Source organism: Siniperca chuatsi, linkage group LG20 (genome assembly GCF_020085105.1).
Source record: "Siniperca chuatsi isolate FFG_IHB_CAS linkage group LG20, ASM2008510v1, whole genome shotgun sequence".
NCBI lineage: Eukaryota > Metazoa > Chordata > Actinopteri > Centrarchiformes > Sinipercidae > Siniperca > Siniperca chuatsi.
Genome location: NC_058061.1, coordinates 7,547,078 through 7,575,037, shown reverse-complemented (window position 1 = coordinate 7,575,037; position 27,960 = coordinate 7,547,078). Strand labels below are relative to the sequence as shown.

The window sequence follows — 27,960 nt, the reverse complement described above, 5'->3', positions numbered from 1 at the left end:
ACTCTAAAATACAAAGACATGAAAGTATAACAATACTAAACCACACACACACACACACATACTGTATTATACAGTACATTTATATGAATGTTTGCATCATTCCCAGAATGTATGTGCAATACAACAATGTACATAGAAGCTAATATACATACCAAGTGCTATAAATTATCTCTAACCTCCACATAGTACATTTCTATTGCCATATTCTTACTTTACAATTCAATAAATAAATAAATTAATTAAGAATGACAATCACAAAAACAATGCATGAAAAATCTCCCTTTCAATTCAGAATTGCTGCTAATTGTGACTAGTTATCTAGTCAGATCCCTGGATTTTTTTCATGATCCTCTGCAGCTGATAATTATTAAATCCCTACACTTTGTGTAGTCAGCATTATTATTGTTGCTAGTTGCTGTTTCTTCCCGGAATTCACGTTAGCTAGCTAGAAACAACGGATGTCTATTAATATATGGTGTGTGTGCAAGTTTTTTTTAAATACTGCAAAGGTCCATAAGTTATCATGACATTATGGCAGTACGTTTTCTACCCTGCTGCTGAGCACACATCCTTGAGTGTTTGTAAACAGGAAACCCGTCTATTAGCTACTAACGTTACAGCATTTTGATATGTCAGTATTTATACGCTAAAGGTATGTCCTTCCTCTTATTCAATGGCTTTATTTCTTGTTATTTGATACTGTATATTTGGTACTTTTATATTGCTATTTTGATATCTATGAATGACTCGGCACCTGCAAACTAGCTAATTGCTAAGATTAGCTAAAAATAATGCAGTAATGCAAAGAAGTAATACAAAAGCCTTTTATAAATCCTACTTTCATTAAGGTTATAATGTCCACTTTTTGCTGAAACTGTTTTACCAGAGGTGTTGACTTTGAAGGCTGTAGTTTGTTGTGCTGTTAAACTGCACAGTGAGAGGGGTGTTAGTTGTATTTTGTCCAGGTGGAAAAACACCTTACTAAGACAACTTTATGCCAGATTTTCATTTAATTAGTTAACCACGGGTGTATTGTTTTCCACTCCCTGTCAGACCTGGACTGAAAACCCCTCTGGTATAAACCAGATCAAGCCCCCTATTTATCACACACCTAATTTGGACAGTGACACATTGTCTCGCAGGGTTTGAGTTTCCTTATCTTTTCCAAGGAGGGTAAACAATAAGAATAAGAATTTTTTTAAATGAAAATGAAGTTCTTGATGCCATTACTGCCATTCTCAGTGTATCAGAGTTGCTTCGGTTTTTCTGTCCCTGTTTCTGAGTCTGTTCTTTGATATAGCCTCATTATTTTGCTGTTGTGTAATTTTTTCCACAAATTCATCTCCAGGATATAGTCGTGGTTTGCGTAGAAAACGACATGGGTTTTAATATTCTTCTCAACATAGTAGTTAGAGTATTTCTTGTAGTCCTCAGTCATGAATCCATATGCGCTCACCTGAGAATGACAAAAACAGAGAACAGGGACGATTGAGAATAACTCACACCAAGAAAAGATTTGTTAAAATTTCTTGCTAAGAGTTAGATGAGAAGATCGATACCAAAATCATGTCTGTCTGAAAAATTGGAAGCTACAGCCAGCAGATGGTTAGTTTAGCTTAGCTTAAAGACTGGAAACATAGGTAAACACATAGCCTGGCTCTGTCTAAAGGTAACAAGATCCGCCAACCAGCACCTCTAAAGCTCACAAGGTAACATGTTGTCTGTAGTTCTGAAAACGTGAAGAGTAAAAACAACAATTTGTGGTTTTAAGAAATCAATACACCCGGCCAAGAAATAGTCCCGCACATAACCCCCAGTAAAACCACAAATAGTCATTTTTACACTTTGGTTAACATTCGGATTAAACAAACAAGATGTTAATTAGTGAGCTTTAGAGATGCTGGTAGGCAGCTGTTTGCCAGTGTTTTCAGATATTTTGCTAAGCTGAGCTAACCGCCTGCTGGGTCTAGCTATATAGTTAATGAACAGCCATGAGAATTGTATCGTTTTTTTCATCTAACTCCCAGCAAGAAAGCAAATAAACATATTTCCCTGCATGTCGAACTATTCTTTTAAGAATTGATGAACTGTCTGTACTGTCTGAACTGTCTGTATACTGTATACTTCATATTTATACAGGCGTGGATACCTAAAGATGGCATTTGGACAAGTTTAAGTAATATTAACTTACAGTGTCACAGGTGTGCAGAGCCAGGAAGAGAGCGAATGCCCCATTGGTTGGTCGGACTATCGCCCAGTATGAATTATTCAGATGAGCAGACTTTAAGAACCTGTAGGCAAAGAACAATGTCAAATGAAGATATGTACATTAAAAACCATATATACCTATATGGTATACAGGTATATGGCTATAACCATATTATCTATAAGACAAGTCAAACTACAGAGTCCAAAGTAACCATAAAGTTAAAGAAGCTTTATTTTGACCTGAGAATTTTAATTTTTATATGGGATACCTAGTCAAGTCTTTACTTTTGCTGTTTGTATCATTTTTATCTGTTGGTTTTATTGTTATTGTTTGTAATGTTATCAAACATTTGTATTTAATGTTATTGTTTATTTTCATTTTTGTTTTCAGCTTTTAATCCTATTTTGTGAAGCACTTTGGGCTGCATCTCTGCATGAAGTACTATACAAATAAGTTATCATTATTATTATAAAGCATACAAAGGAAAGAGGGCTGACCTGTTCCGCACGTATCTGAGGAAATCCTGGTGCAGAACATAGAAGCGGCTCTCATTGTACTGCCCACCATAGTACGTCCACGGCCTGGAGGGTTAAAAAACAAAAGTCAATAGAGATAACGAAACTATGACATGCTGAAACATGTGCTTTGTCAGTTCATGTTTGTACAATACAAGACTCTGGGCTTAATCTGCTGCGGGGGGGATGTTGGACTTGCCAGTGCACTTAAATACTGGTTTACCTGAAAATGTCAGTGAATGATCCACTCTAATGAGTCAATTGTGGAGTGGAGAGCAAAATGTTATTTGTTATTGTTTGCATTGTGCTTCCTGCTCCCCCACCCCAGAATTTTAAATTTCAACATTAAAATGCAAACTTAAATAATCATTGTATTATAGCTTTTAAAAAATGTATCAATTTCTGTATGTATTTTTATTTAACACCAAAAAAGTCTATAATTATTGCAGGGGCACATTCCAGACTCCATACAACACAAGTGGTAACATATTGTGAGAAACTGACGAAGGACGCTAAGGAACATAACAGAGTGATGCTACTCTTAAGAAGGTAAAGAATGGGCACGGAAGATGTTACAAAGCTGTTCTTGAAATCATAAACACTTGACAATTAACTTTTACTGCTGACACTGTGGGTTGTAGCGTTTCACAAAGTACACTGTATGAGTTTCGCCTCTGGAATGACCTAATTAAATCGCCTGATGTTTGAAGGGAGTTTTCTGGCCGAGCCACAAAGGAGCGTACAGTGTATCTTGTGAAAGTTTAACACGACTTTTAATCTCCATAAAATGTTCTAACTGAGACCTGCTTGGCTTTCGTCCATTAGTTTAGTAACTCATAACTAAAATGACTTTAAAAATAAATGTTCACTTGCATCAGATATTACCCCGTTTCCAGGCCCAATCCAATATGTTCCAGCACTCGATCTACTGTATGTGTGTTTGTGTGGGCATGTTATCCTCCACTAAATAATATATATATATATATATATATATATATATATATAGAGAGAGAGAGTTGTTATTCACCGTTTGTTGTGATATGGGCCAGCAGAGACCCTTTCTCCTTTGAGAAGACCCTCAAGCCAGTTGAAATCCCCCACCCCCTCAGGAATCATCACGTATTTTATACCCTGCCAAAAGGAAGAGGATGACAGATGAGTGTCTATGTGTGTGGTACAAACCATTACAATATTAAACGCTTGTCATTCGAGTTTGAGTACCTCATCATGCGGGGCAGATGTGTATCCGTACTTCTTGAACAAATACAGCGACATAGTGATGGAGTGGGCCGTGTGAACGTACACCGATGTTCTGTTTCCTACGTCTTCCTCGTAACCTTTGATGGCTGCACCGTTCATCCTGCCACACAAACGAAATGTAAGAGTGGCCTTCATAAATCAACATGTGGTTGAATTTTTATTAGTTTAAAAAAAGAGTTTATATGATACCCACAAAGAATCTGAATCAAGTTTATTGTAAAACACACAAGGAGGTTGTTAGCAGCTGTCAGTTTCCTTACATGCAAAACAGATTATCATTGTTAAACACAGCTATTAATCAAAAGGCAAATGGGTAAAAAAAAAAGAAACAGCTGAACAAGAAACACACATACAGGTCTACAATACGTAACCTCTGACTGAGATTACGTATTGTTAACTATATATACAAGGACTGACTGAGCATATATACGTAGCTTTATCAGAGCACATATGTATATATTTATATTTCATGGACAGGTGAAATAGGAATATATGAAATGCAATGCTTAACACATATTATGCATGTATACATTATGTGTACTTTACATTTTCTTAATGCTTTAATTGTTTTCCTTTTTGTCTATATGTTTAGGGCTACCACAAGGTTCAATATTGGGTCCTGTCTGGTTCACAATTTATATTAACAATTGTAATGCCCATCTTTATGCGGACAATAGTTCTGTATTGTTTTGCAAATACTGCACACTCAGCCACTGAAATCCTACAACAAGCCTTTGACAAATCGCAAGATGCACTTTTCAATTTGAAATTAGTCCTGAATGCAAATAAGACTAAATACATGCTATTTTCTAGAGCCACAGATATTGTGGACAATAGTTTGGATATTACCACTCTGAATGGACATGGAGTATTGAGAGGGTTTTGGAGTACAAATATCTTGGTATCTGGCTGGATCAAAAAGTTACGTTTAAATTTCATGTTGACACAGCAAGCTACGACAAAGAAATTGGATATTTGTACAGAAACTGAGCTAATTTTCCTATGCTCAGCAGGAAGAAGATAATTGAGGCCGTTCTCTTGTCTGTCTTGGACTATGGTGATGTTGCCATCATTGCATCTTGTATGAAAACGCTGGGAAGTCATCTCTAACAGTAAGACAGGACAGGCATTGGTTTCTATTTATTTATAAAACTTTTAATGGCAACTTGCCACAATATATCACTTCCTTATTAAACTGGTCCCACAGTCATGATTTGACTCGATCAGGTGATTGGTTGATGCCCCGCATGCAACCACCACATTTGGGGAAACTGCATTTGGTTTTTGTGCTGCACACACTTGGAACATTTTACAACACACACTACAATTCAACACATTTGTACCTCTAGGTCAATTTGACACCATGATTACAAAATACTCCACATTTGAATGTAATTGTTTTTAACTGTGTTCTGTTGCTGTTTGTTTTCTCGTTACCTATTTTTTGTGTGTATTTATTCTTTTTTGTAATCTCGACATCATTGAAAATGAGGGCATGCCCTCAATGATTCCTCGAGATTTAAAAGAAGGTTGAATGAACTGCACATACATTTTTAGATTCTGTCTTTTTGTTTTCATGATTTTCTTTTTATACATATTGTTTGAGCATTGTTGGAGGGAGCCTGAGAACTAAGAATGACTGCTTCACTGTAGTTGTTGTGCAAATGACAATAAAGAATTTGAACTTGAGTTGTTAAACACAAACAAGTGACATCTAGGTTGAGGTACAGGTTTGTGAGTGTGAAGGCTCTCTTCTCAAGAATCTCTTCTTGTGGTTACTTGTTTTGGCTCACGGTCATCTGTACTGCCTGCTACCGGCCTCTGATTGATTCGTAAGAAAGATGTGATAGCCCTGCATGGTAGGAAGGGCGGCACTGCTGATTGCTGATTGTCAGTTTAGAGTCTGGTCTATCTGAGGCCATGAGTGGAGAAAAGAACAATTGCTATATGGAACTGGAACAGATCCAGCTGAACGTCCTCTGCAACGCCCAGTGCCAAGCATAAACCACACACACATCATCTTGGTAACATCAGTGTCTTTGTTTACTGTAAACTTCATCTTCATTTTATGATAGTATGCAGTGACAGATAGTTCAAGACAGATTAAGTAGAGGTGTTTCTCAAAAGTAATATCTCACTCTTACCATAAACCTCTCTCACAGAGTTTGTTGTTTGTCCCTAATATTAAGAACAGACAAGTAGTACCAGTGAGATTTCAACAATAGGTCTTTCTCACGGCAGACATTTTGACATGTCATAGTAGGAAAAGCACAGGATTACGTAATAACATTAACAATGGCTATAAATAATCCATTTAAGTGCAACAGTTTTGGGCCAGCTTACTCACTGGCATACTTCCTCATCAAGGCACACAGGAGAGTCACTTAAAATGACGAAATTGTTACTGGAATTTCTTGATGACTATGACTGGGAATCTGACTTTGCTTAGTGCTGAACACTGATATGCTAAACAAAGTTTCTGAACCAGAAACATCTCTACAAATTGACAGGTTATCTGACTATACAAGTGTAGCCCAGTGGTAAATTCGGGTATTATAGTGTAAGGGAAACTGGGTGGGTTATGATTGATCCCTCTTATTCTCAAAACCCAGTGACATGACTATTAAAATGTAAACGTTTATTTACTTTAAATAAATAAGTGACAACTGATTTTCAAATAAGTAAATACTAATTTATTTTACATGATTAAAGGGAGATCAATAATTTATTTTATTTCATGACAGTGATTAAAACTAAAGGTTAAAGTTTATATTATTTTGTTAAATAATATTATCAGAGGTTTTATGCAGCTATCCTTTTATTACTTTATCCTTCCTGTGTTTATGTGACCGCTTTTTATTGGTCATTTGAGTATTCACGCTGTATTGTGAGTAGTGTTTGGCTGCATGCACGTAAAAACGGGGTACACGTGACAGGAGAGAGGGACACGGATGAAAAGTGCTGGAAGCAGTTTTTCCCTCGCTCGTTTTTTTGGCTCGCTCTCTCTTGCTGGACCCGTGGGGAGCACGGGACGCTCGCACGTTTAGAGAGAAGGAAAAAGACGCTAAAAAGAGCCACTAAAGTCGACGAAACTGAGAGGGAGGTTCAGAGAAGGGGACCGTTTGTGACTGAGAAACGAGGCCGGCGACCCGTCTGACGGAGCGGACGCCGCGATCGGAGGTAGCCGAGCTAGCTAGCCACGGCGGGCGCACACGAGGCAGAGCTGTTGGTTCATCGCACCGCACCTGCGTATCCGGACCAGTCTTTTCGACGCTCTCAATGTTTTGTAAGTGTCAGTTCAGCGCACTCAATGTTTTGCGAGACCAAAACAGGCCTGCAACGTTGTTTTTTCTTTTTTTTTCTTCGTTCAATCGGTACCGTGGTGAGTCAACTGGAACATGTGAGCATGTATGTGTGACTGGGCCCAACGCTGCATTAGCTAACACTTGTTACAGGACACTTGACACGTTTTTGTAAAGTTCTCTGTGCATTCTCAATATTTAGGAAAGATATAAGGGAGGAAGATTTTTACACCCCTTATTTTGGTATAAAACGTGTGATTTAAAGGGATTAAGATTATTATTTAATTGTTTGGGATATCTTTTGGTTATTTATTTTTGTACATTTTGTCATAATTAGGGACTTTTATATTGTGTTTTAGGGAAGTTGTATATTTCATTTGCCAAATCCTTTTGATTCATTAAACAAGGGTTTTACCCATTTATTTTCTAAACTAAAAACCATCTCTGGGTCTCATTATTGTTAAATATTCCTGTCAAAAGGTTTTACAATTGAGTAGAAACTCATTAGGTGCACCTTTGTGGTATCCACCTGAACTACAACGAACCCAAGCACCCTCATTCTCACGTATGTAACATACAGAGTGGTTGTATGGGTGCTACATAAATAAAATGGAGGCACCGCTGGGATAAATTTAGTTCAAAAGTAGTTTTAAATCAGCTCTAACTTTAGTTTGACCCAGAGATTTTAAATATTTTGTTTAAAAAGTAGTTTAGAAGCAAAAGCTGGCTAGCTGTTAACACATATGTAAAAAACCATATTAAAGAGTAGCTATTGAGAAAACTTTGAAACAGCAAAAGAGTTCTACTAAGCATTTTAAGCCACAAAAACGCAAATTAAGCTTTATCTGAGTAAAAATACAACTAAAACTTACCAAATTTAGTTCTGACAAGTGATTAATGTAAGCGCACAACCCGTGGGGATGGCTCAGTTGAAGAACTGGTGTGTTGGAGAAGGCATAGACCCGGTGAAAGCCTTGCTGGTTAAAGATGTACCTCCAGAAACTGAAGTTGGTTTCATTGAAGAAACGATGCAGACAATCAAAGTACTCTGGAGAGTCAAAGTGAGAGGAAGAATGTATGATCCACAGTCTCAAAGTTTAACTGTGCTATGTGAGTGCAGGGAGAAGGTGAATACGGCCGCCATTCCTCTTGATGTTGTTCCTGAGGGGTCTGCTATGACCTGGAGAATCTTTGGACCTTCTGAGCAGGAGGAAGAACCCCAAGCTCAGGCAGCGGGTGATAGTCAAGATGTGCCGCAACAAGATTCCAGTCTTTTTCCCCACTGCAAGCCTCCACTCCTGAAGCTATCATTCGAGCGGTTGGTGATATCCTGCAAATGACCAGTAAGCCCACACATGGTGACAACAGCCTTTACAGAAGACTGCGCACATTCTCAGGGTCATGCCCATACCCTGGGAGAAGAACAGTTGGAAAACTGGGTTGAACAAGCCAGACTTATGATTGAAGAATGTGATCGTCCTGAAAGAGAAAAGAAAATGAGAATAATGGAAAGTGTAAAGGGTCCTGCACTTGAGATCCTCCAAGCTGTCCGTTTCAACAACCCATCTGCAACCTCTAGGGACTACATTGACATTCTTGAGACCACCTTTGGCAACCCTGAGAGTGGTGAAGAACTTTACTTTGCTTTCAGAATGATGTGTCAACACCCCAACGAGAAACTCTCTGAGTTCCTGAGACGACTTGAGAGAGTCCTGAATAAAGTTGTTCAAAAGGGTGGACTCCAGTCATCGGCAGCAGACAAAGCACGTCTTGATCAACTCATTAAAGGGGCCATCAGATCTGATCTTATGATATTAAATCTTGGATTGAGAGACCGCAGAGACAGTCCTCCCACTTTTCTTGAGCTGCTGAGCGAGATACGCCTGGAGGAGGAGCAGGAAGCTTCACGCCGCAGACTCCATCCACCCAAAGCCGTCACGCCAAAAAGTGCTGCTGTGACCCTGACACAGAGTTAAAAGAGTTGAAAGCCGAAATACACCAACTCAGAGCACAAGTAAGTGAACTCTCTGTCTCCGCCACCATGTCAAGTCACCGTTCGACGAGCGCCCGGCTTCAGTCACTCCGGCGGCAGAGAACTCAGAAGACAAGAATGTTCAAGCGTTAAAGAAAGAAGTAGTCAAGCTCGAAAGCAAGTCTCTGTCATGTCAGTCAAGCCTAAGTACAGTCCGGCTACTGAGACCTGCCCACAAGAGACTCAGTCCAGACCCTGGCAGCAAAGACCCTCTACCGCCAGAGACCCAAGTGATTTTTTCTGCTATCGGTGCGGCGAAGATGGGCATTTTGCAAATAAGTGTGTATCTCCTGAGAACTATCCCAAAGTAATACAGAAACTGCTGCAAGCTCAAAGAAAGTACAAGCAGAACTACAAATCTGATAACGAAACAAGAACAAAGAACACAAATCACGAGTGTCAAGAGAAGCTCTGTAAATGTACAGACCAACAGTTTGCCCAAGGGACTCGTGGGACCACCCTCCACTGCTCAAGTCAAGATCAATGGTAACCCCTGCACTGCGCTGATGGACAGTGGCTCTCAAGTTACCATCATCTTCGACAGCTGGTATGCCGAACACCTTTCACACATTCAGTTAAACTCTGTGACCGGTCTAGCCATATGGGGCCTAAGTGAGTCAGAGCGCAGTTACCCATACAAAGGTTACATCCAAGTTGAGCTGGAGCTGCCACAAATGTCCAAGTGTTACAAAGTCAAGTCTGTTCCTATCCTGGCCCTGGTGTGCCCTGATCCACGTTGCTCAGAGTCTATACCTGTCCTGATCGGCACAAACGTCAGGGGGGTTCAGCCTTTTAAGTCCAGAACAAAGACAGAAGACACAGAGAACATCAACTCAGTCAACATCCAAGTTCAAGAGAAAAACCACTTACCTGTTCCTGCAGTGACGTCTACAAAAGACAACAAAGACTTACCTGTGGCTGAAGTTAAGTGGTCTGGCCCTGGTCCTCTCAGCATCCCTCCTGGCTCTGAATACGTTGCTATCTGCAAAGTCAAAGAAAAACAAGACATCGGAGACAGCATACTCATCCTTGAACGAGCCCACTCACTTGCTCTTCCACCAAGTGTACTGGTCCAGCCCGCTGTGCTGTTCTCCAAGATGCTAGATCCAAACAACTTCCTGGTGCTTCTGCGTAATGAGTCTCTAAAACAAACTGCCATTCCAGTGGGCACCGTTATCGCTTACCTTCACGTCGCTGACATTGTGACAGATGCACCAAACCCTAAAGTTGAATCTGTTTCAGCTATGGATCCCTCTCTGTTTGACTTCAGTGAGTCCCCCATCAGCAAGGAGTGGAAAGAGAGGCTGAGCCAAAAGCTTGCCAAACACTCCAACGTGTTCTCTGTTGAAGAGTGGGATGTCGGTTTGGCTAGAGGGGTAGAGCATCACATCAGCCTGAACGATAACACTCCTTTCAGAGAGCGATCTCGACGTATTGCCCCTGCGGATTTGGATGATCTTCGGCGTCACCTGCAAGGTTTGTTGGCGGCTGGGATCATAAAAGAATCAAGAAGTCCATATGCGTCACCCATCGTCCTTGCACGTAAAAAGAATGGTCAACTTCGTATGTGTGTCGACTACCGCACCCTGAACCGCAGAACTATCCCAGATCAGTACACTGTACCACGTATCGACGACGCTCTCGATTGCTTGTCTGGCAGTAAGTGGTTTTCAGTGTTGGATCTGCGCAGCGGCTACTATCAAATCCCGATGGCTGAGGAGGACAAAGAGAAAACCGCCTTCATTTGTCCTCTGGGATTTTTCCAGTTTGAGCGGATGCCGCAGGGGATCACAGGGCCCCTGCGACATTTCAAAGACTAATGGAAAAGGCAGTCGGCGACATGCACATGCTTGAAGTCATTGTCTATCTTGATGATCTCATTGTTTTCGGCAAGACTTTGGAGGAGCATGAGCAAAGACTACTCAAAGTCATCACTCGTCTTGAAGAAGCTGGACTCAAGTTGTCCCTCGACAAGTGCCAGTTCTGTCGCTCACAAGTCACCTACGTCGGGCACATTGTCTCCGAGCATGGTATCGCCACAGACCCGGACAAAGTTGAAGCAGTGAAGCGGTGGAAGCAGCCAACCGACCTTTCTTCTCTGCAGTCGTTTCTGGGGTTCTGCGGCTACTACCGCAGGTTTATAAAAAACTATTCCATCATCGTTCGACCACTTACAGAGCTGTGCAAAGGTTATCCTCCCACCCAAAAGAAGCGAAAGTCTACCTCTGCAGCAGACAAGACCTACTACAAAGTCAATGAGCCGTTTGGTGACCGGTGGGACCAGTCTTGTTCAGAGGCATTCCAAAAGATCATCCATTGCCTCACAAACGCACCGGTGCTGGCATTCGGCGACCCCACCAAGCCTTACATACTTCACATTGACGCCAGTTGTCATGGGCTCTGCGCTGTCCTCAACCAAGAGTACCCCGAGGGTTTGAGACCTGTTGCTTTCGCAAGCCGCAAGCTAAGTGCCTCTGAAAAGAACTATCCAGTACACCAGCTTGAGTTTTTGGCACTTAAATGGGCAGTGGTCGACAAGTTCCACGATTACCTGTATGGAGCACAGTTTACCGTGAGAACTGATAACAACCCCCTCACTTATATCCTCACGACTGCCAAACTCAACGCGACAGGTCACCGCTGGCTCTCAGCACTTGCCACTTACCATTTCACATTGCAGTACAGGCCTGGCAGTAGCAACATCGATGCCGATGCCCTGTCACGCAACCCCCTTCCAACCACAGAAGAAGGCTGGCAAACCGTAACGAATGAAAGTGTTCAAGCTCTGTGTAAGCAGATCAAGTGCTGTGAAACTCCAACAGAGCCCACAACTATAGCTGAGTCACTCGGATTGTCACCTGATGGTATACCAGAGTGTTTCGCCTACCCAGTCCGGCTGGATCTTGGTTCTTTGAGTCAGCTCAGTCACAAAGATCTTGTCACCGCTCAAGATGTTGACTCTACTATCGCTCCAGTCAAACAGTCACTTCGTGGTGGTCCATCATTCACCAGCCCCGACAATCCAACGTCAGTCCTGTTGAACAAAGAAGCAAGCAAACTGTTCATTCAAAACAATCTGCTCTACAGAAAGGTTGAGAAAAATGGAACTGAAGTAAAGCAGCTGGTACTGCCCAGAGAGTATGTTCCGATGGTTTTGAGATCTCTGCATGATGAATCTGGTCACCTGGGCATGGACAAGACCATCGAACTTATCAGAAGCCGGTTCTATTGGCCGAAGATGGGAGCTGAGGTTGAGCAGTACATCAAAAATTGCGGCAGATGTATTACTCGCAAAGCCTTTCCCCAGAAAGCTGCTCCTTAAAGCAGATCACTAGTCAAGGCCCTCTAGATCTCGTCTGTATCGATTTTCTGTCACTTGAGCCAGACTCCCAAGGTTTCGCCAACATCCTTGTAGTGACAGACCACTTTACTCGACACGCCCAAGCTTTTCCCGCCAAAGATCAGAAAGCGACCACCGTGGCCAAGATACTATGTGAGCGCTACTTTGTACACTATGGACTCCTGCCCGCATACACTCAGATCAAGGCCGTGATTTTGAAAGCAAACTGATCCAAGACCTTCTGATGATGTTGGGCATTCGCAAGTCAAGAACATCGCCTTACCACCCACAGGAGATCCGCAACCAGAAAGATTCAATCGTACACTCTTGTCAATGCTGGGCACACTCGACCCAAAGCAAAAACAAAAATGGAGTCAGAAGATCAGTCAGTTGGTCCATGCCTACAACTGTTCTCAAAATGACGCAACTGGTTATTCGCCTTACCTGCTAATGTTCGGCAGAGAAGCTCGCTTGCCGGTAGACATCTGTTTTGGTGTGACCGAGGACAACCAAAAGACAAAGTCTTACCATCAGTATGTTGCTAAGCTCAAGAAAGATCTCCAAAGAGCTTACAGTCTTGCCACAGAATCGTCAGACAAGAACCATCAAAGAAATAAAAAAGCACACGACAAGCACGTCAAAGAGCAAGTCCTTGACAAAGGCGACAGGGTGCTGCTGAGAAACTTTGGAGTCACAGGCAAGCACAAATTGAAATGCAAGTGGCGACCCTCACCATATATTGTTGTGGAGAAGCTACCCAACTTACCGGTCTACAAGATCAAGCCAGAGAGAGGCATGGGAACAGAAAAGACTATTCATCGTAACCACCTGTTACCCATTGGATACCTTGTGAGACTCCCTGTCGACGAAAGTGAAGTGGAGCCACAACAAAGACCTGTGACCAGAGCATTCCAGCAGAAGACAAAAGAACCAGTACAGACAAACAACCACGATGAAGATTTGTCTTCAGAATCAGAATATGACGAAGTATACCTGCCAAGACCCGTTGAGTTTGACTGGGAAAAGTTACTGACACATCCAGAACTGTCCACGAAACAATCCCAGCCAATCGTCCCCGAACCTGAAAGACAAGCTCAAGACCCGGTTGAGATAGAGACAGTGGTCAATGATCTTCCAAACCTGCCTTCCAATGCTGATCCTGAAGTCAACGTTCTAGAAGGGGGAGCAGACATCAACTCCTATCCAGACACTCAAGCTGAGATTGAACAAGTTGAGCGTTCAAAAAGAATCATCCGTCCAGTGGTCAAGCTGAGCTACGATGAACTTGGCAAGCCCTGTGACTACCCTGTGACAGTCTTAAGCCATGGAGTGTTGGTGGGAAGTGGATTATACGGAGACTCCAGAAGCAGTCAATGTCAAACTCTCTGGTGCCACCCCATGGCGTTGTGTTTCACTTGTTCAAATCTGGCCTCTACCCTTGACTTTAAGACTATTAGAGTCCTCTAAGGTTTAATTTGATGAGGGCATCAAAATTGTCTAGAAGGGGGAGGGTGTAGCCCAGTGGTAAATTCGGGTATTATAGTGTAAGGGAAACTGGGTGGGTTATGATTGATCCCTCTTATTCTCAAAACCCAGTGACATGACTATTAAAATGTAAACGTTTATTTACTTTAAATAAATAAGTGACAACTGATTTTCAAATAAGTAAATACTAATTTATTTTACATGATTAAAGGGAGATCAATAATTTATTTTATTTCATGACAGTGATTAAAACTAAAGGTTAAAGTTTATATTATTTTGTTAAATAATATTATCAGAGGTTTTATGCAGCTATCCTTTTATTACTTTATCCTTCCTGTGTTTATGTGACCGCTTTTTATTGGTCATTTGAGTATTCACGCTGTATTGTGAGTAGTGTTTGGCTGCATGCACGTAAAAACGGGGTACACGTGACGGGAGAGAGGGACACGGATGAAAAGTGCTGGAAGCAGTTTTTCCTCGCTCGCTTTTTTTTGGCTCGCTCTCTCTTGCTGGACCCGTGGGGAGCACGGGACGCCGCACGTTTAGAGAGAAGGAAAAAGACGCTAAAAAGAGCCACTAAAGTCGACGAAACTGAGAGGGAGGTTCAGAGAAGGGGACCGTTTGTGACTGAGAAACGAGGCCGCGACCCGTCTGACGGAGCGGACGCCGCGATCGGAGGTAGCCGAGCTAGCTAGCCACGGCGGGCGCACACGAGGCAGAGCTGTTGGTTCATCGCACCGCACCCGTATCCGGACCAGTCTTTTCGACGCTCTCAATGTTTTGTAAGTGTCAGTTCAGCGCACTCAATGTTTTGCGAGACCAAAACAGGCCTGCAACGTTGTTTTTCTTTTTTTCTTCGTTCAATCGGTACCGTGGTGAGTCAACTGGAACATGTGAGCATGTATGTGTGACTGGGCCCAACGCTGCATTAGCTAACACTTGTTACAGGACACTTGACACGTTTTTGTAAAGTTCTCTGTGCATTCTCAATATTTAGGAAAGATATAAGGGAGGAAGATTTTTACACCTTATTTTGGTATAAAACGTGTGATTTAAAGGGATTAAGATTATTATTTAATTGTTTGGGATATCTTTTGGTTATTTATTTTGTACATTTTGTCATAATTAGGGACTTTTATATTGTGTTTTAGGGAAGTTGTATATTTCATTTGCCAAATCCTTTTGATTCATTAAACAAGGGTTTTACCCATTTATTTTCTAAACTAAAAACCATCTCTGGGTCTCATTATTGTTAAATATTCCTGTCAAAAGGTTTTACAATTGAGTAGAAACTCATTAGGTGCACCTTTGTGGTATCCACCTGAACTACAACGAACCCAAGCACCCTCATTCTCACGTATGTAACATACAGAGTGGTTGTATGGGTGCTACACAAGTGGAAACTAACTCAAATGTAGACTAAACTGGGGTCATGGCACTTGCATGTGAAATGTTTCAGGGTTTCTGCAGGGTTGACCAAGTTAAATTTACAACTTTTCAATGCCACATACAATGCAATTTAATGCTTGTTTAATGGTCAAACTGACCAAAGTATGAATTATTTATTATTAAATCACATTTTCTAAGTACTTACCAACAGTAAATAACAACAATTCCTAACAATATAATAAATTAAATGAATGTGACCTGGACTGGACAAGGGGCAGAAAATGGATAGATGGATTAACCTGTCAGAGAGCCAACACAGACACCACCAGCTCCACCTACTGCAATCAACAGATCTCACTCACCTGAGTACTGATCACACACCTGCCATTAATCACCAACCCCACACTATAAAGTCACACTCCCCCGGTTCACTCACTGTCTGGTCTCAAACCTCTTACGAGATTCTACCTGACCGCAGTATCTCCTGACAACTCCCTAAGGACTTTGAACTCCTCCGTTGTGTGTGTGTCGTCTACTCCTGGCTCTCCTGTTTCCCGTCTCCTCCAGTGGATTGAACTACCTACTCTACATCAGATAAGACTCATAGACTTTCCTAGCTTCAGCCCCTCGTATCCACCGTCATTACTTTACTCTGTCTTGCTGTTCAATAAACTCCCTCATCATTGTACTAACCTCCGTGTCCACCTGCTGACAGAAGACCAGACCTTTAAACCCATCTGGAGATGGAGCACTCCGCTCCCCAGACGGATAATCCATACGAAGGGTTGGTCAACGCCCTTCGTGCGGAAGTGTTCGGTCTCGCCACCGGGGACCTGGCGGTCTCCGACCAGCTCTTCCACCTACGTCAGGGAAACTCTTCGGCGAGTGATTACACCCTACAGTTCCGTACGCTAGCGGCTGCTAGTGGATAGAATGAGGCTGCACTGATGACAGCCTATCGCCAGGGTTTGAATTCCCAACTCCGTAAAAAATTGGTTATCTACAATAACAGTGTTGGACTTGAGAACTTCATGCAGAAAACTGAAAATCACTCAGTTACTTACCGCATGCCAGCCGGAAGAAACCGCTCATTCACCGCTTTCACCCGAAGACTGTCCTCCAGTACCAGAGCCCATGCAGGTTGACTCTCACCGGCTCTCTCCCCAGGAACGTGCACTCCGTCTGAACCAGGGCCGGTGTCTGTATTGCGGGGCCTCTGGGCATCAGATCAGGGCATGCCCAACCCGTCCTCCACGTCCTGCGGTGAGTACCATTCCCAGTTCTCCTGCAATTTCTAAATTAACCCTTCTAGAAATTCAATTACTCACCCCTCATTCTGTCGTTGCAGTACGAGCCCTCCTCGACTCGGGCTCCTCTCGCAACTTCATCTCCTCGTTGTTATTAAAACAACTAGAGTTACCGTTTCTGCCTCATGCTGAACTTAAGGTAGAAACCATCCAGGGAAAACCGCTAGGACGTGGTAGAGTGAAATATCAAACACCACCCATCATCCTACGTGTCGGTTGCTTGCACAGCACAACACTCTCCAGAAGTCAGATGGGAGTCCAGCCTGCCTTCGACAGTGTATCTCCTCGGTTCCCAAACCTCCGGTCAGTCACTCCCCCGTCCAGGTACATGCCACTCGAGTGGAGAGTCCTGATCCACCGCCAGATCTCGACGTCCCATCTGACTATGTGGCGTTCCAGGATGTCTTCAGCAAACAGGCGGCCACCCTCTTACCACCACATCAGCCATGGGACTGTGCTATTGACCTGCTGCCTGGGGCTACACCGCCTAAAGGACGTGTGTATCCTTTGTCCATCCCGGAGCGCAAGGCAATGGAGGATTACATCGAGGAGGCTCTCCGCCAGAACTTCATTCGACCTTCTACCTCACCCGCGGCCTCGAGCTTCTTCTTCGTGGGTAAGAAGGACGGTGGCTTGCGGCCCTGCATCGACTACCGGACCCTCAACAGCCAAACTGTCAAGCTCCCCTATCCTCTTCCTCTGGTCCCTGCCACCCTCGAGGAACTCCGTGGGGCTCGCATCTTCACCAAGCTGGATTTGCGGAGTGCCTACAACCTCGTTTGAATCCGGGAGGGGGACGAATGGAAGACGGCGTTCATCACCCCTTCAGGCCACTATGAATACCTGGTGATGCCGTACGGACTGTCCAATGCTCCAGCCGTCTTCCAGGGCTTCATGAACGAGGTGTTCCGAGAGTATCTCCATCGTTTCGCGATCGTCTACATTGATGATATCCTCATTTACTCCCGGGACCACCACGTCACGCAGGTTCTCCAACAGCTCCGGAAACATCAACTCTACCTGAAACGTGACAAGTGCGAGTTCCATCGCCCCATGGTCCAGTTCCTCGGGTACATCGTCAGCGCAGAGAGCATTCATATGGACCAGGGGAAGATCCAAGCCATCCAGAACTGGACACTTCTTCAATCAGTAAAGGAACTCCAATGTTTCCCAGGGTTTGCAAACGTCTATCGCAGATTCATTAAGAGCTTCAGTTTCATGTCCTCTCCTCTCACCTCCCTGCTCCGTCGTAAACCCAAGTCACTGTCCTGGAACCCCGAAGCTCGAGCTGCGTTCGAAGAGTTAAAGAGCCTTCTGCACTGCTCCCGTGCTCACACATCCAAACCCAGATCTCCCCTTCGTGGTGGAAGTGGACGCCTCCACTACCGGCGCGGGAGCGGTGCTATCCCAACACCACGGAGAGCCTCCTCAACTCCATCCTTGTGCCTTCTTCTCAAAGAAGCTGTCCCCGGCGGAGCAGAATTATGACATCGGCAACCGGGAGCTGCTGGCGATAAAGTTGGCACTGGAAGAGTGGAGGCATTGGCGGGAGGGAGCTAATCACCCGTTCACTATCATCACCGACCATAAGAACCTGGAATACCTCCGTACCACCAAAAGATTGAACCCGCTGGTCTCTTCTTCACCCGTTTCCACTTCACCATCACCTATAGACCCGGAGACAAGAACGTAAAAGCGGATTCCCTCTCCAGAATCCATGCTGCCGAGGAATCCCTCACACCAGAACCCATCCTCCCTCCAACCATACTTGTCAGCCCTATCCAGTGGGACCTGAATGACCAAATACAGGCCGCTACAGTTTCGGAACCCGCTCCGCCAGGAGGCCCAGAGGGTAAGGTCTACGTTCCTACCAACCTGCGTAAGGACCTTCTGGGCTCAGCGCATGCTCCCCCGGGCTCTGGACACCCAGGCAGCCAGCGTACTCTCTCGCTCCTCCAGGCTCGTTACTGGTGGCCCAGTATGGTCCGGGATGTCTCCCAATTCGTGGAAGGATGCTCAGTCTGCGCCTTCTTCAAACTCCTCCAAGTAGCAGTCAAGCTCTCCTCCGGTTATCACCCTCAGACCAACGGCCAGACTGAGCGGAAGATACAGGAGATAGGGAGATATCTTCGGACCTACTGTCACAACAACCAAACCAGCTAGAACCGCTTCCTTCCGTGGGCCAAGTACGCACAGAACTCTCTAAAACAGAACACCACGGGTCTCACCCCGTTCCAGTGCGTACTCGGCTACCAACTCCCGTTGTTCCCTTGGACTGAGGAACCATCTGAAGTCCCAGCCATTGACCACTGGTTTCGAGCGAGAGAGTGTGGGACTCAGCCCATATCCACCTGCAGCATGCTGTACGGAGACACAAGCAATTTGCAGATGCCCGATGATCCCCTACCCCGGTCTATCATCCAGGGGATTGCGTCTGGCTTTCCACTCGGGATCTGCGTCTCCGGCCGGCAGCCTTGACGTAAGCTGAGTCCCCGCTACATAGGTCCCTTCCCCATGGAGAGGCTGATTAATGACGTCACCTACCGGCTTTAGCTTCCCCCGAGGTACAGCATTCACCCTTCATTTTATGTCTCACTCCTAAAACCTGTGTCTCCATCTTCCACAGAACCCGAGGAGCAACCCCTAACTCCTCCTCCAGATGTGATTGAGGAACCCCTAATCTACCGGGTGGAGGCCATTATGGATTCTAGGCGACGGGGCGGCCGACTTGAGTGCCTGGTAGTCTGGGAAGGATACGGGCCCGAAGAAAGATCTTGAGTTCTGCGAGACGACATCCTCGACCCGGCGCTACTGACGGACTTTCACAGTGCTCATCCAGATCGTCCTGCACCCAGAGGCCGAGGCCGACCCCGTTGCCGTCAGCGGGCGTCAGGAGCCGCCCGTGGAGGAGGGGGTACTGTCAGAGAGCCAACACAGACACCACCAGCTCCACCCACTGCAATCAACAGATCTCACTCACCTGAGTACTGATCACACACAATAGCTAACATAGCTCCTGATAGCCATCACCTCAGATAGATGTGAAGCAAAGAAATTATAAATGACACATATATGATCTTCAAAATCCCTTCCACGAATTATTTGTCAAATAGTTTTGAAACCTCATAGCCTGCCAGGAGATGACTAACAAACAAAATTGACAGGTTTGTTTTCTCCGTCTTTCTTACCGGAAGACGTAATCGTGAGCATCGATCTCTTTCCCCATTTTAGAGCCATTGAGGATCCCCCCAGTGCCCACCACAGCACAGCGCACACACCCGCCGTTGCCTGGCTTTGGAAGGAGTAGTGGCTCTTTTGGCTTTGGGATCATCTTCAATGAAGACATCATATCTGCAAACCAAAAATAAGAAAACATGAAAAAATGCGCACACAAGCTGCAAAACAGTTTACAACAAGAAGGTTTTCTGCAAGTAAGTCACTGGCATATTGCTAATGGCTTGCTAGGTGGTTGCTTACAAGTGTTGGCAAATGTGTTATGCTTAAAGTGGCTACAAATTATATTTCTATAGTAACAATGTGAAAACAATGTGACTATGGTTGCTCGTAGTGATGAACCTACAGTGAATAATCACCCAAATCTGCAGCTCCCCTTGGCTTTACAGATATTTCTCAACACGTATTTTAAAAGTCCTGCATTCAAAATATTACTGAAGTAAAAGAAAAAGAGAAACGTTTACTTAAAATATTTAAAGTAAAAGTACTCGTTGTGCAGAATGAACACTGTCAGTAGACAAGTTTCCATACAAATTTAGCTCAAATCTTAAATTGCTAAATAAAATGCAAATTAACATACATTTATTAGTACATGGAGTTTGGTGAAATCACGTAATTCCCAACAAAGCTGTACTTAACTAGACTACCTGACTACAGGCCTAATCAGAGTTATTGAAAACACCTGTGGGGGGGGGGTGTGTGCAGAGACTTTACATACCCAATATTTGGGTGCATTATGTACAATATTTCCTTCAAAATGTAGAAGTATTAAATAGCATACAATGGTAATACTCAAGTAAAGTACAAGTACCTCAAAATTGTAAGTACAGTACTTAAGTAAATTTACTTACGTTTCACTTTAAGCCTGCAATTAAATTTTTGGCCATCTGGGGGCAGCAGAACAAGATGTAAGCACGACATTAACATATAATCACCTCATAAAGTTGTTATAGCAAGCACTTTAATTAGCATTCATTTGAAGTTGTGTTTATGCCCACCTGTTAGTCAAATATTCACTCTCCTTTTAGCTCTGTTTTGGTCTCCACCAACTCCTGAGGAAAAATATCTGCTAGTTGCTAACTTTGTCTCTCTATGGTTTGGTGCTGAGTACAGGTTTTTTTTTTTTTTTTTTTTAGAGCTTTTTCACTGAAAAAGCTGCTCATGAGAGCGGTGAGAGTGAAAACAGTTAAATTTTAAAGTAAAGGGCCATAAAACCAAAACAATGAGTTGAAAGATGCTAAAACCGTCTGTAAAACTATAGGGAACTGCAGATTCAGGTGATAATTGTCTGTAATTTCATCACTATGAGCGACCTCTTTCACATTACAGTCATTTTATCCATTGTTAATATAGGCTACAAATATTTCTTAGAGCAGCTTTAAATAAACTTTCTAATTATGATGAAGTTGACAGACCTAGAAAATTATTAGCAACCTTTCCCCATCATTCTTTTCCCTTTTCCCCAACAGGCATGTGTTGGGCCTCACCATGTGTGGAGAACAAAGAACAGAGGCTGTAGTGAAACCAAAAAGCCTGAACTCATAGAAATGGTGCCAAATCTCCACCAGCTGTTAATTCACACCCTGACGTGAGATTTCATTTAGGTCCAAAGCCTAGATTCCTACTGGACAAGAAGCCAAAGGGGCGCAGGAAATCCTGGTGCTCTGGCCATGGCGTCATCACCTCTATAAAAGCAGAGCACACAGACCACTCGCTGTCTTTCCATTGTAACTTCGGTTGCTTCAGGGGACACATCACGTGAACTTTAACTCCCTAGGTAAAGTCTTAACTCGCTGGACAAGCAACAGACTGTTTGCTGAACAACCTTTTGGATCCTGATTGTGACCTTCCATATAATAATCCATGTCCTGTTTCTGCTGTGTGTTTTTGTGCTTAGTGTGTTCCATTACGTATTGGGACCACGCAGCTGGACCGTTTAATTGTGTTAGTTTTGTAGCCACTGTGGAAGCTAACAGCTGTGCTTTATCAGACCAAGTTAGTGACTCAGCTGTTGAAAGAAAGTTGGCTGCCGGGTTCCTGTGTGATAAAGGGACAGCTTTTGTACTTTACCACGGCATTTGAAATCTCTTGTGCCTTACTCTGCGTGCTTTTCTTTCTCTTTCCTCCTCCCTAACCCACACACCTTTTCACAAATCTCAAATGACCCAAATAGCGTGGTAGCATAACTAGCTACGCTTCACGCCATCTTGAGGACAAATAGAGCCTGTCCGCCATTTTGGCTCTCCCCTTTGTTTGAGTTTCGCAGGCCTGCCTGCCATTTTGGATCTGTGCATGACGAGCACCCACGTGGTCACGTCTGCTATCTTCCTTGCACCCCTCCTCTCTATTGTTCCAGACACACAAACACACACCTTACATGCTTGCTGATTGTCCAATGCTTATTGTGTTTAGAATAGATGATAGTGGTTGTTGGCTGAAGTTATGATTATTAATCAGTGCTATGGTTAAATAAACTCTATTGTACCTTTAAAGAGCAGTTCCCTGTGGTTATATTTTGTATTTGTTGTAATAATAGCTGTTTGTGACGGTCAGTGCTCGGATTCACCCTCCACTGTCCACTATTATTAATGTAAGATAGTACTTTAAATATCAGCATTTTTAGGTGGACATCCACCTTTGAGACTGTTGTTCACATTTGGTTATTGGTCCCTAATCCCAAGGTGGTGCCCTGTAATCATTATTCCATTTTAATAATTGTATTAATATTCAGAAATATCTTTGATATTTTGCTAATAACCAAATCCACCCTACCTGAATCCCAACACATGTCAAATGGAACAACATGCCTCGATTTGTCACATTTTTGGTTATGGTGCCAAAACAATGTGAGGAGTACTTTGGCAATATCCAGAAGAATGAAAGTGTACATGATAAATATGTCCATTACCCAGCAACCACACAGTATTTATGAAATACAGTGTCAGCACACTTGTCTCACACAGACACATACAAACACCTACCGTTATACTGGTATTCCATAAAACCAAAAGGGTTGTTAAAATGTGAAAGTCGGTTCCACTCGCTCATGTTGAAATTGTTTTTGTGCAAAAACAAACGTATGTTGGGAAGGAAAGCCTTCTTGAAGCTCTCATCCTCAGAGTTTCGCAGAGACTGGGCACATGTCTGTGAATAAAGGATTAAATATTAAATTATGAAATAATTCTAACAGGAAAACAAACAACTAAATATATAAAATTAGATTTCCACTTTGTTCATCTGGCTGAAATCAATGATTTAATAGATACAGCTGAAGAAACAGCTGTAAAAATTAAAATAATAAAAATAAAAATCTGGTGACAGAGAAGTCAAACAGGTAGAGGAATGTCAGTCAGAACCCAAATGAAATATAATAGGTTGTAGTTAGAGGTAATGATACTGTGTGAAATCGTTCACGGGAAAAGCAAACATCTAATCCATGCAGGTCACACCAAAGACACACAAGTGAACACACAGCTGTGCCGCCATCAGACAGGTTTTCCCACACCCACAAAGTTAATACATTTATATTACATTTACATTATTATAAGTAATGTACTATCTTGTCATAACTTGCTTACTGTCTGTCTGGGTGGGGCATCCTGGTTATAAACATCCTCAAAATCCCACTGAGGAAGCTTCTTGAAGGATTTTTTTAAAAGGACGGGTATGGGAGTCTCAGCCACAGCGCCATGTGTAGAGGCTCTCATTTGATCAGTTTTTAGCTTTGTCACCTGGTTTGTTTTTGTGGAATCAGCAATTTTTGCTTTATGTGTTGTGGTGAACACAGCAGGCGGATGGGTTGAGTTTCCTTTTTTAACCCAGAGTTCAATGTAACTCTTAAGCAAACTGTCTTCATCTTGGTGTCTGTTATTTTCTGAGAAAGCAGTCCAGCTGAGTTGGAAATTGAAAAAAAACAAAAGAGCAATAGACGCAACATATGAGAATTAGCAAGTGACTTTAATAAAAATAATGTAACTGGAAATGTGCTGATACAGATTTCTTTAAAGAAAAGAACTAATGTACCAGAAAATATTACAGATTAAAAAATCTTAGTGTTAAGTTTCCTTCTTTATCCTTAATGTTTCTCTAGACTAAATAGAAGGACAACTTACCTGATGCTTGTTGATAAATATCCCCATGATAAAATTAAAAGTACAATGGCAACTGCGATCACAAACAGCAAAGAAAAAATCCTGGAGGTTTGGAGCGCCATCCCTGAGAACTGTAGGCTTTGCTGTTCAGTTAATTACAGAGTGTGTTTGCTGTTTGCTTTCCCTCTTGGATTTTGTGATCAGGTGGAAAGCCACCTGAGGCACTTAACACCGTGTCACCAAAAGTAATGGGCAGGGCTGCTGCATAGACAGGAACCACCCACCCACCCACACGCACACACACACACCTTCACAATGGTACATTATGTGGTTTATTACACAACAATGGGAAGATATGAAGAAGTAACTTTACAGGATTTGTACATGTAAATAAAAAAAATAAATGTAATAAATTAAAACTGTTAGGAACAATAGTCCCGTCAGTCCTTATTTGCGTATTGGTAGCTAGAAAAGCCTGTTCTGGACTTGAATAGATCCTGCTGCTTTGGTTAAGTCTTCATGTGGATGAAAGGTGGATATGACAGCAACAAAACAACACAATAAAACAAGTATGTCATATTAAAACACGAATGAGAGTGGATGTTGAGTGGACTGTACAGCTGTGTTGAATACTGTGAACAAGATTATTGAAGTATTTGGTGTACTGGAGTAGTCCTTCAGTAGCGCTCACAGATTAAAGAGTGCAATAAGAGGCTGGATCGCAACACGAAGAGTCAGAGAGGAGTCTCAGATGGAGTAGAGTCTGAGCTGCTCCTCCATGTCTCCCTCAGACACCTCCCCGAACGTCTCCCTGTTGTCTTTCAGCAGCTGGAAAATGGCGGCCAGCTGCTCACGTTGCACCCTGGGAAGACAAATATCAAAGAAATATTAAGAGGTGAAAGTACCAAAAAATTCTGCACACAGTCGATCACTTATGCAAACTTTATTGCGTTCATCAGGTAAAATTCATACTGACAAACAGCTGTACTGTAAATAATTGTAAAGAAATCCCAGGAAAAACCATAAATCAGAGGTTATAAATAAACCCCCTACTGAGATTTTCCAATTGTAAACAAGAAAAGTAAATAGGTACATATCATCCTAATCAATATACAAGGCTTAACCAAATAAGTACATATATAATACAATAGAGAATTTAAAAGGAATAGTTCGACATTTTGGGAAATACGCATATTTGCTTTCTGGCGGAGAGTTTGATGAGAAGATTGATACCACTCTCGACTGTATGGTATAAACCTGCAGACATTTATCTTAGCTGAGCATAAAGACTGGAAATGGGGGGAAACAGCAAGCCTGTCCAACAGTTACAAAATTCTTTCAGCACCTCTAAAACTCACTGATTAACACGTTATATCTTGTTCATTTAATCTGTAAGTAAAACATGATGATCACTATTTCTTGCCTCTGAGCAGTTGCCAGGCAACCATCAGAGACTCGCAGAGATTAAACAAACAAATTATGTTATGTAATATATATATTTTGCGACCTTCAGACAGTGCCAGGCTAGCTGTTTCCCTGTTTCCAATCTTTGTGCTAAGCTAAGCTAAACGGCTGCTGGCTGTAGCTTCATATTTAGTTTGCAGATTTGAGAGTAGTATCTCATCTAACTCTCCACCAGAAAGCAATTAAGCGTATTTCTTAAAACTATTCCTTTAAATGTGGATGGAAGAGCTCAGTATAGTGTTCACCTGATGAAGGTCTTAGGACCAAAAAGTTATCAATAAAGTGAGTGCAAGGGATCGAGAGTCTGCAGGATTGTTTTCTTTCAGAGTTCTTGATCTAATGGACCAGTCAACAAGACTTTCTGGTGTGCAAGAACTTTGTAGTTGTTTAGAGATGCAAGAGAAGCTTAGAAATACATAATTTTTTGCACAAACCACCATCTTTAGCATCACTGTCACACTACTACTAAATGACAAGGGAAACACAAGAGGGACAGACAAAAGGGTGAGCTTTGATAAATTCAGAGACTTGACAACAGTTAAACAATCACACCTGTGCAGAAACGCAAAGACACTAAACCACATTCAGTAATAAATGCTGATAAAGATGTCCTACATGACCAGCATTAATCTCATGTAAGTGAAAGATCCTGTCCAGTATTTATCATTAAATACAAGGAAAACAGGTCCTCTATCAGTGCTCTGATATAAATATCATCCCAGCTGTCTATCCTCCTGACATCACATATTACAAAGCATGAACCTCCAATCTTCCCACCGTTACGCGTTGCACAGACTCCTCCTTGTGGCAGAACAGAGGAGAGTCCTCAGAGGATTAACTAACACTCATCTGTCAGAGTTGACGCAATCAACACCTGCTGTGACACCTCCTAGGAGTCACACATCTAATGTGGAATAATAGGGACAGCGAGACATGGGCATGTGGGATCAGGTAAGCAACACAGCACAGTTAATCAGTCGCTTCATGGCCACTTGAGGATAAAGAGCTGATGAGACCAAAACCACTGCTGAGGTTTGAACTAAAAAACGGCACTGGAATAGTTTTCACACAATGGCCAGAAAGTGACTCCCCTGAGATAAACAGGTGAGAATAACTCATACTTTACCACATATTTGCTCCTTTTTCAGGCTTACAGACAGTTAAAGTCTGTGTTGGAGTGTATCCTGCAATGATAAAAGCAGGGTATACAGATGCATTACAGTAAAAAAAAAACAATAATCTTGTCTCTCCTCTGTTTCCTATTTTTTCCCCAGCAGTCACTGAACGCTTTGAGCGGTTTCTTCTAAGTCTTGTGTCGTTCATCCTTCAGCTAATGCCTGGCAGAGACTCAATGTCGCCTTACTAAGTCTAGCCTCAAAAGGACGGGTGATACAGCAGCTAAACGTGAAAGCCTCTGAGTGCAATGCCAACAACACACAAACACACGTGAAGACAGCGTAGGGTTGAGATTAGAGCGAGGAAGAAGAGGACAGAGGGCAGGGCAGCTTCGTGGAAACAAGGGAACTTTATGTAAATGTCGTGAGAATCATTAAAGAATCTGGTGCCAAAGCATTTTTGTTCTGTTTTAGAGTATTTTGGGAGAACAGAGGGGGATATCGAGCAGATTGGGGAACCCAGTAACCATGAGTACATTTGTCCAACTACAATTTACTAAATTGTGACATATTTGGGTGCCACTTGTTGATAAGGCACCCTTCATAAAGCCTTAATTAATGGCTTTATTAATTGTCAATACATCATTTATTTATTAATGTGTTTTAGATTAGTTATAAGCCATTAAGAAAAACACCTTTTGGCTTGCCAGGTTGTGGGAAATCCTCCTCCAGCATGACACTTGGCTCGTCTTTTTAGCAAGCGCTTTAATTCAGCAGGAAGGCCCCTCAAATGGACTGTTCAACCATTAGAGGGGTCTCCCCAATGAATAGTTTTTATTAATGGCTTATAAACTTTATATAAAAGGAAGTTGGCACCCATATTTGTACTTTTCACTGACCTCTGCTCCTCCTCCAGTTCCTCTGTGGACATCATCATTTGCAAGTGGTGGGATCGTGCCTTTCCAGGGATGTACTTCAAGGAATTGTTTTCATTTGATTCATCTGATGAAACAGAACAAACGTTATATTAGAAATCTACACTAAACTTTTATTTTGAACAAAAAAACCCATATATATTTATTTATATTTAACTCTTCTTCTTCAAAGTGGGTGAAAGTGCTCACCGTTGATCCCCGGGCTCTCTGTGGCTCCTTCAGTCTGGGGGTGAGAGAAAGCACACTTTAGGAGCTCCTTATCAGAGAGCCCAATGAATGACC

The 27,960-nt window shown here is 42.7% G+C and overlaps 1 protein-coding gene across 3 annotated transcripts; it reads right to left on the bottom strand.

Annotated features, from left to right (window-relative positions):
- Positions 1–59: 59 nt before the first annotated feature.
- LOC122867266 (alpha-N-acetylgalactosaminide alpha-2,6-sialyltransferase 1-like) lies at positions 60–27,901 on the bottom strand. Of its 3 annotated transcripts, XM_044177823.1 has the most exons (13): positions 27,868–27,901; positions 27,643–27,745; positions 26,755–26,812; positions 24,186–25,026; positions 23,652–23,964; positions 23,055–23,217; positions 20,925–20,960; positions 20,028–20,190; positions 3,946–4,084; positions 3,752–3,855; positions 2,707–2,790; positions 2,192–2,291; positions 60–1,456 (listed from the first exon to the last, which is right to left on the bottom strand). In XM_044177823.1, the coding sequence occupies exons 4-13, from the start codon at positions 24,284–24,286 to the stop codon at positions 1,247–1,249; spliced, it is 1,413 nt and encodes a 470-aa protein (XP_044033758.1). In that variant the 5' UTR covers positions 24,287–25,026; positions 26,755–26,812; positions 27,643–27,745; positions 27,868–27,901; the 3' UTR covers positions 60–1,246. The 3 variants fall into 3 exon arrangements, with proteins under 3 accessions (XP_044033758.1, XP_044033759.1, XP_044033760.1); XM_044177824.1 differs by lacking the exon at positions 20,925–20,960; XM_044177825.1 differs by lacking the exon at positions 23,652–23,964.
- Between the last annotated feature and the right edge of the window lie 59 nt (positions 27,902–27,960).

Excerpts from the sequence above, each read along its gene's own strand:
- LOC122867266 (XM_044177823.1), bottom strand. The coding sequence starts at position 24,286 with ATGGCGCTCCAAACCTCCAGGATTTTTTCTTTGCTGTTTGTGATCGCA. Across the intron at positions 23,965-24,185 it reads TATTTATCAACAAGCATCAG|CTGGACTGCTTTCTCAGAAA; the intron begins GTAAGTTGTCCT and ends TTTCCAACTCAG. Across the intron at positions 20,191-20,924 it reads TTGCAGGCTTAAAGTGAAAC|ATATGATGTCTTCATTGAAG; the intron begins GTAAGTAAATTT and ends TTTGGTTTGCAG.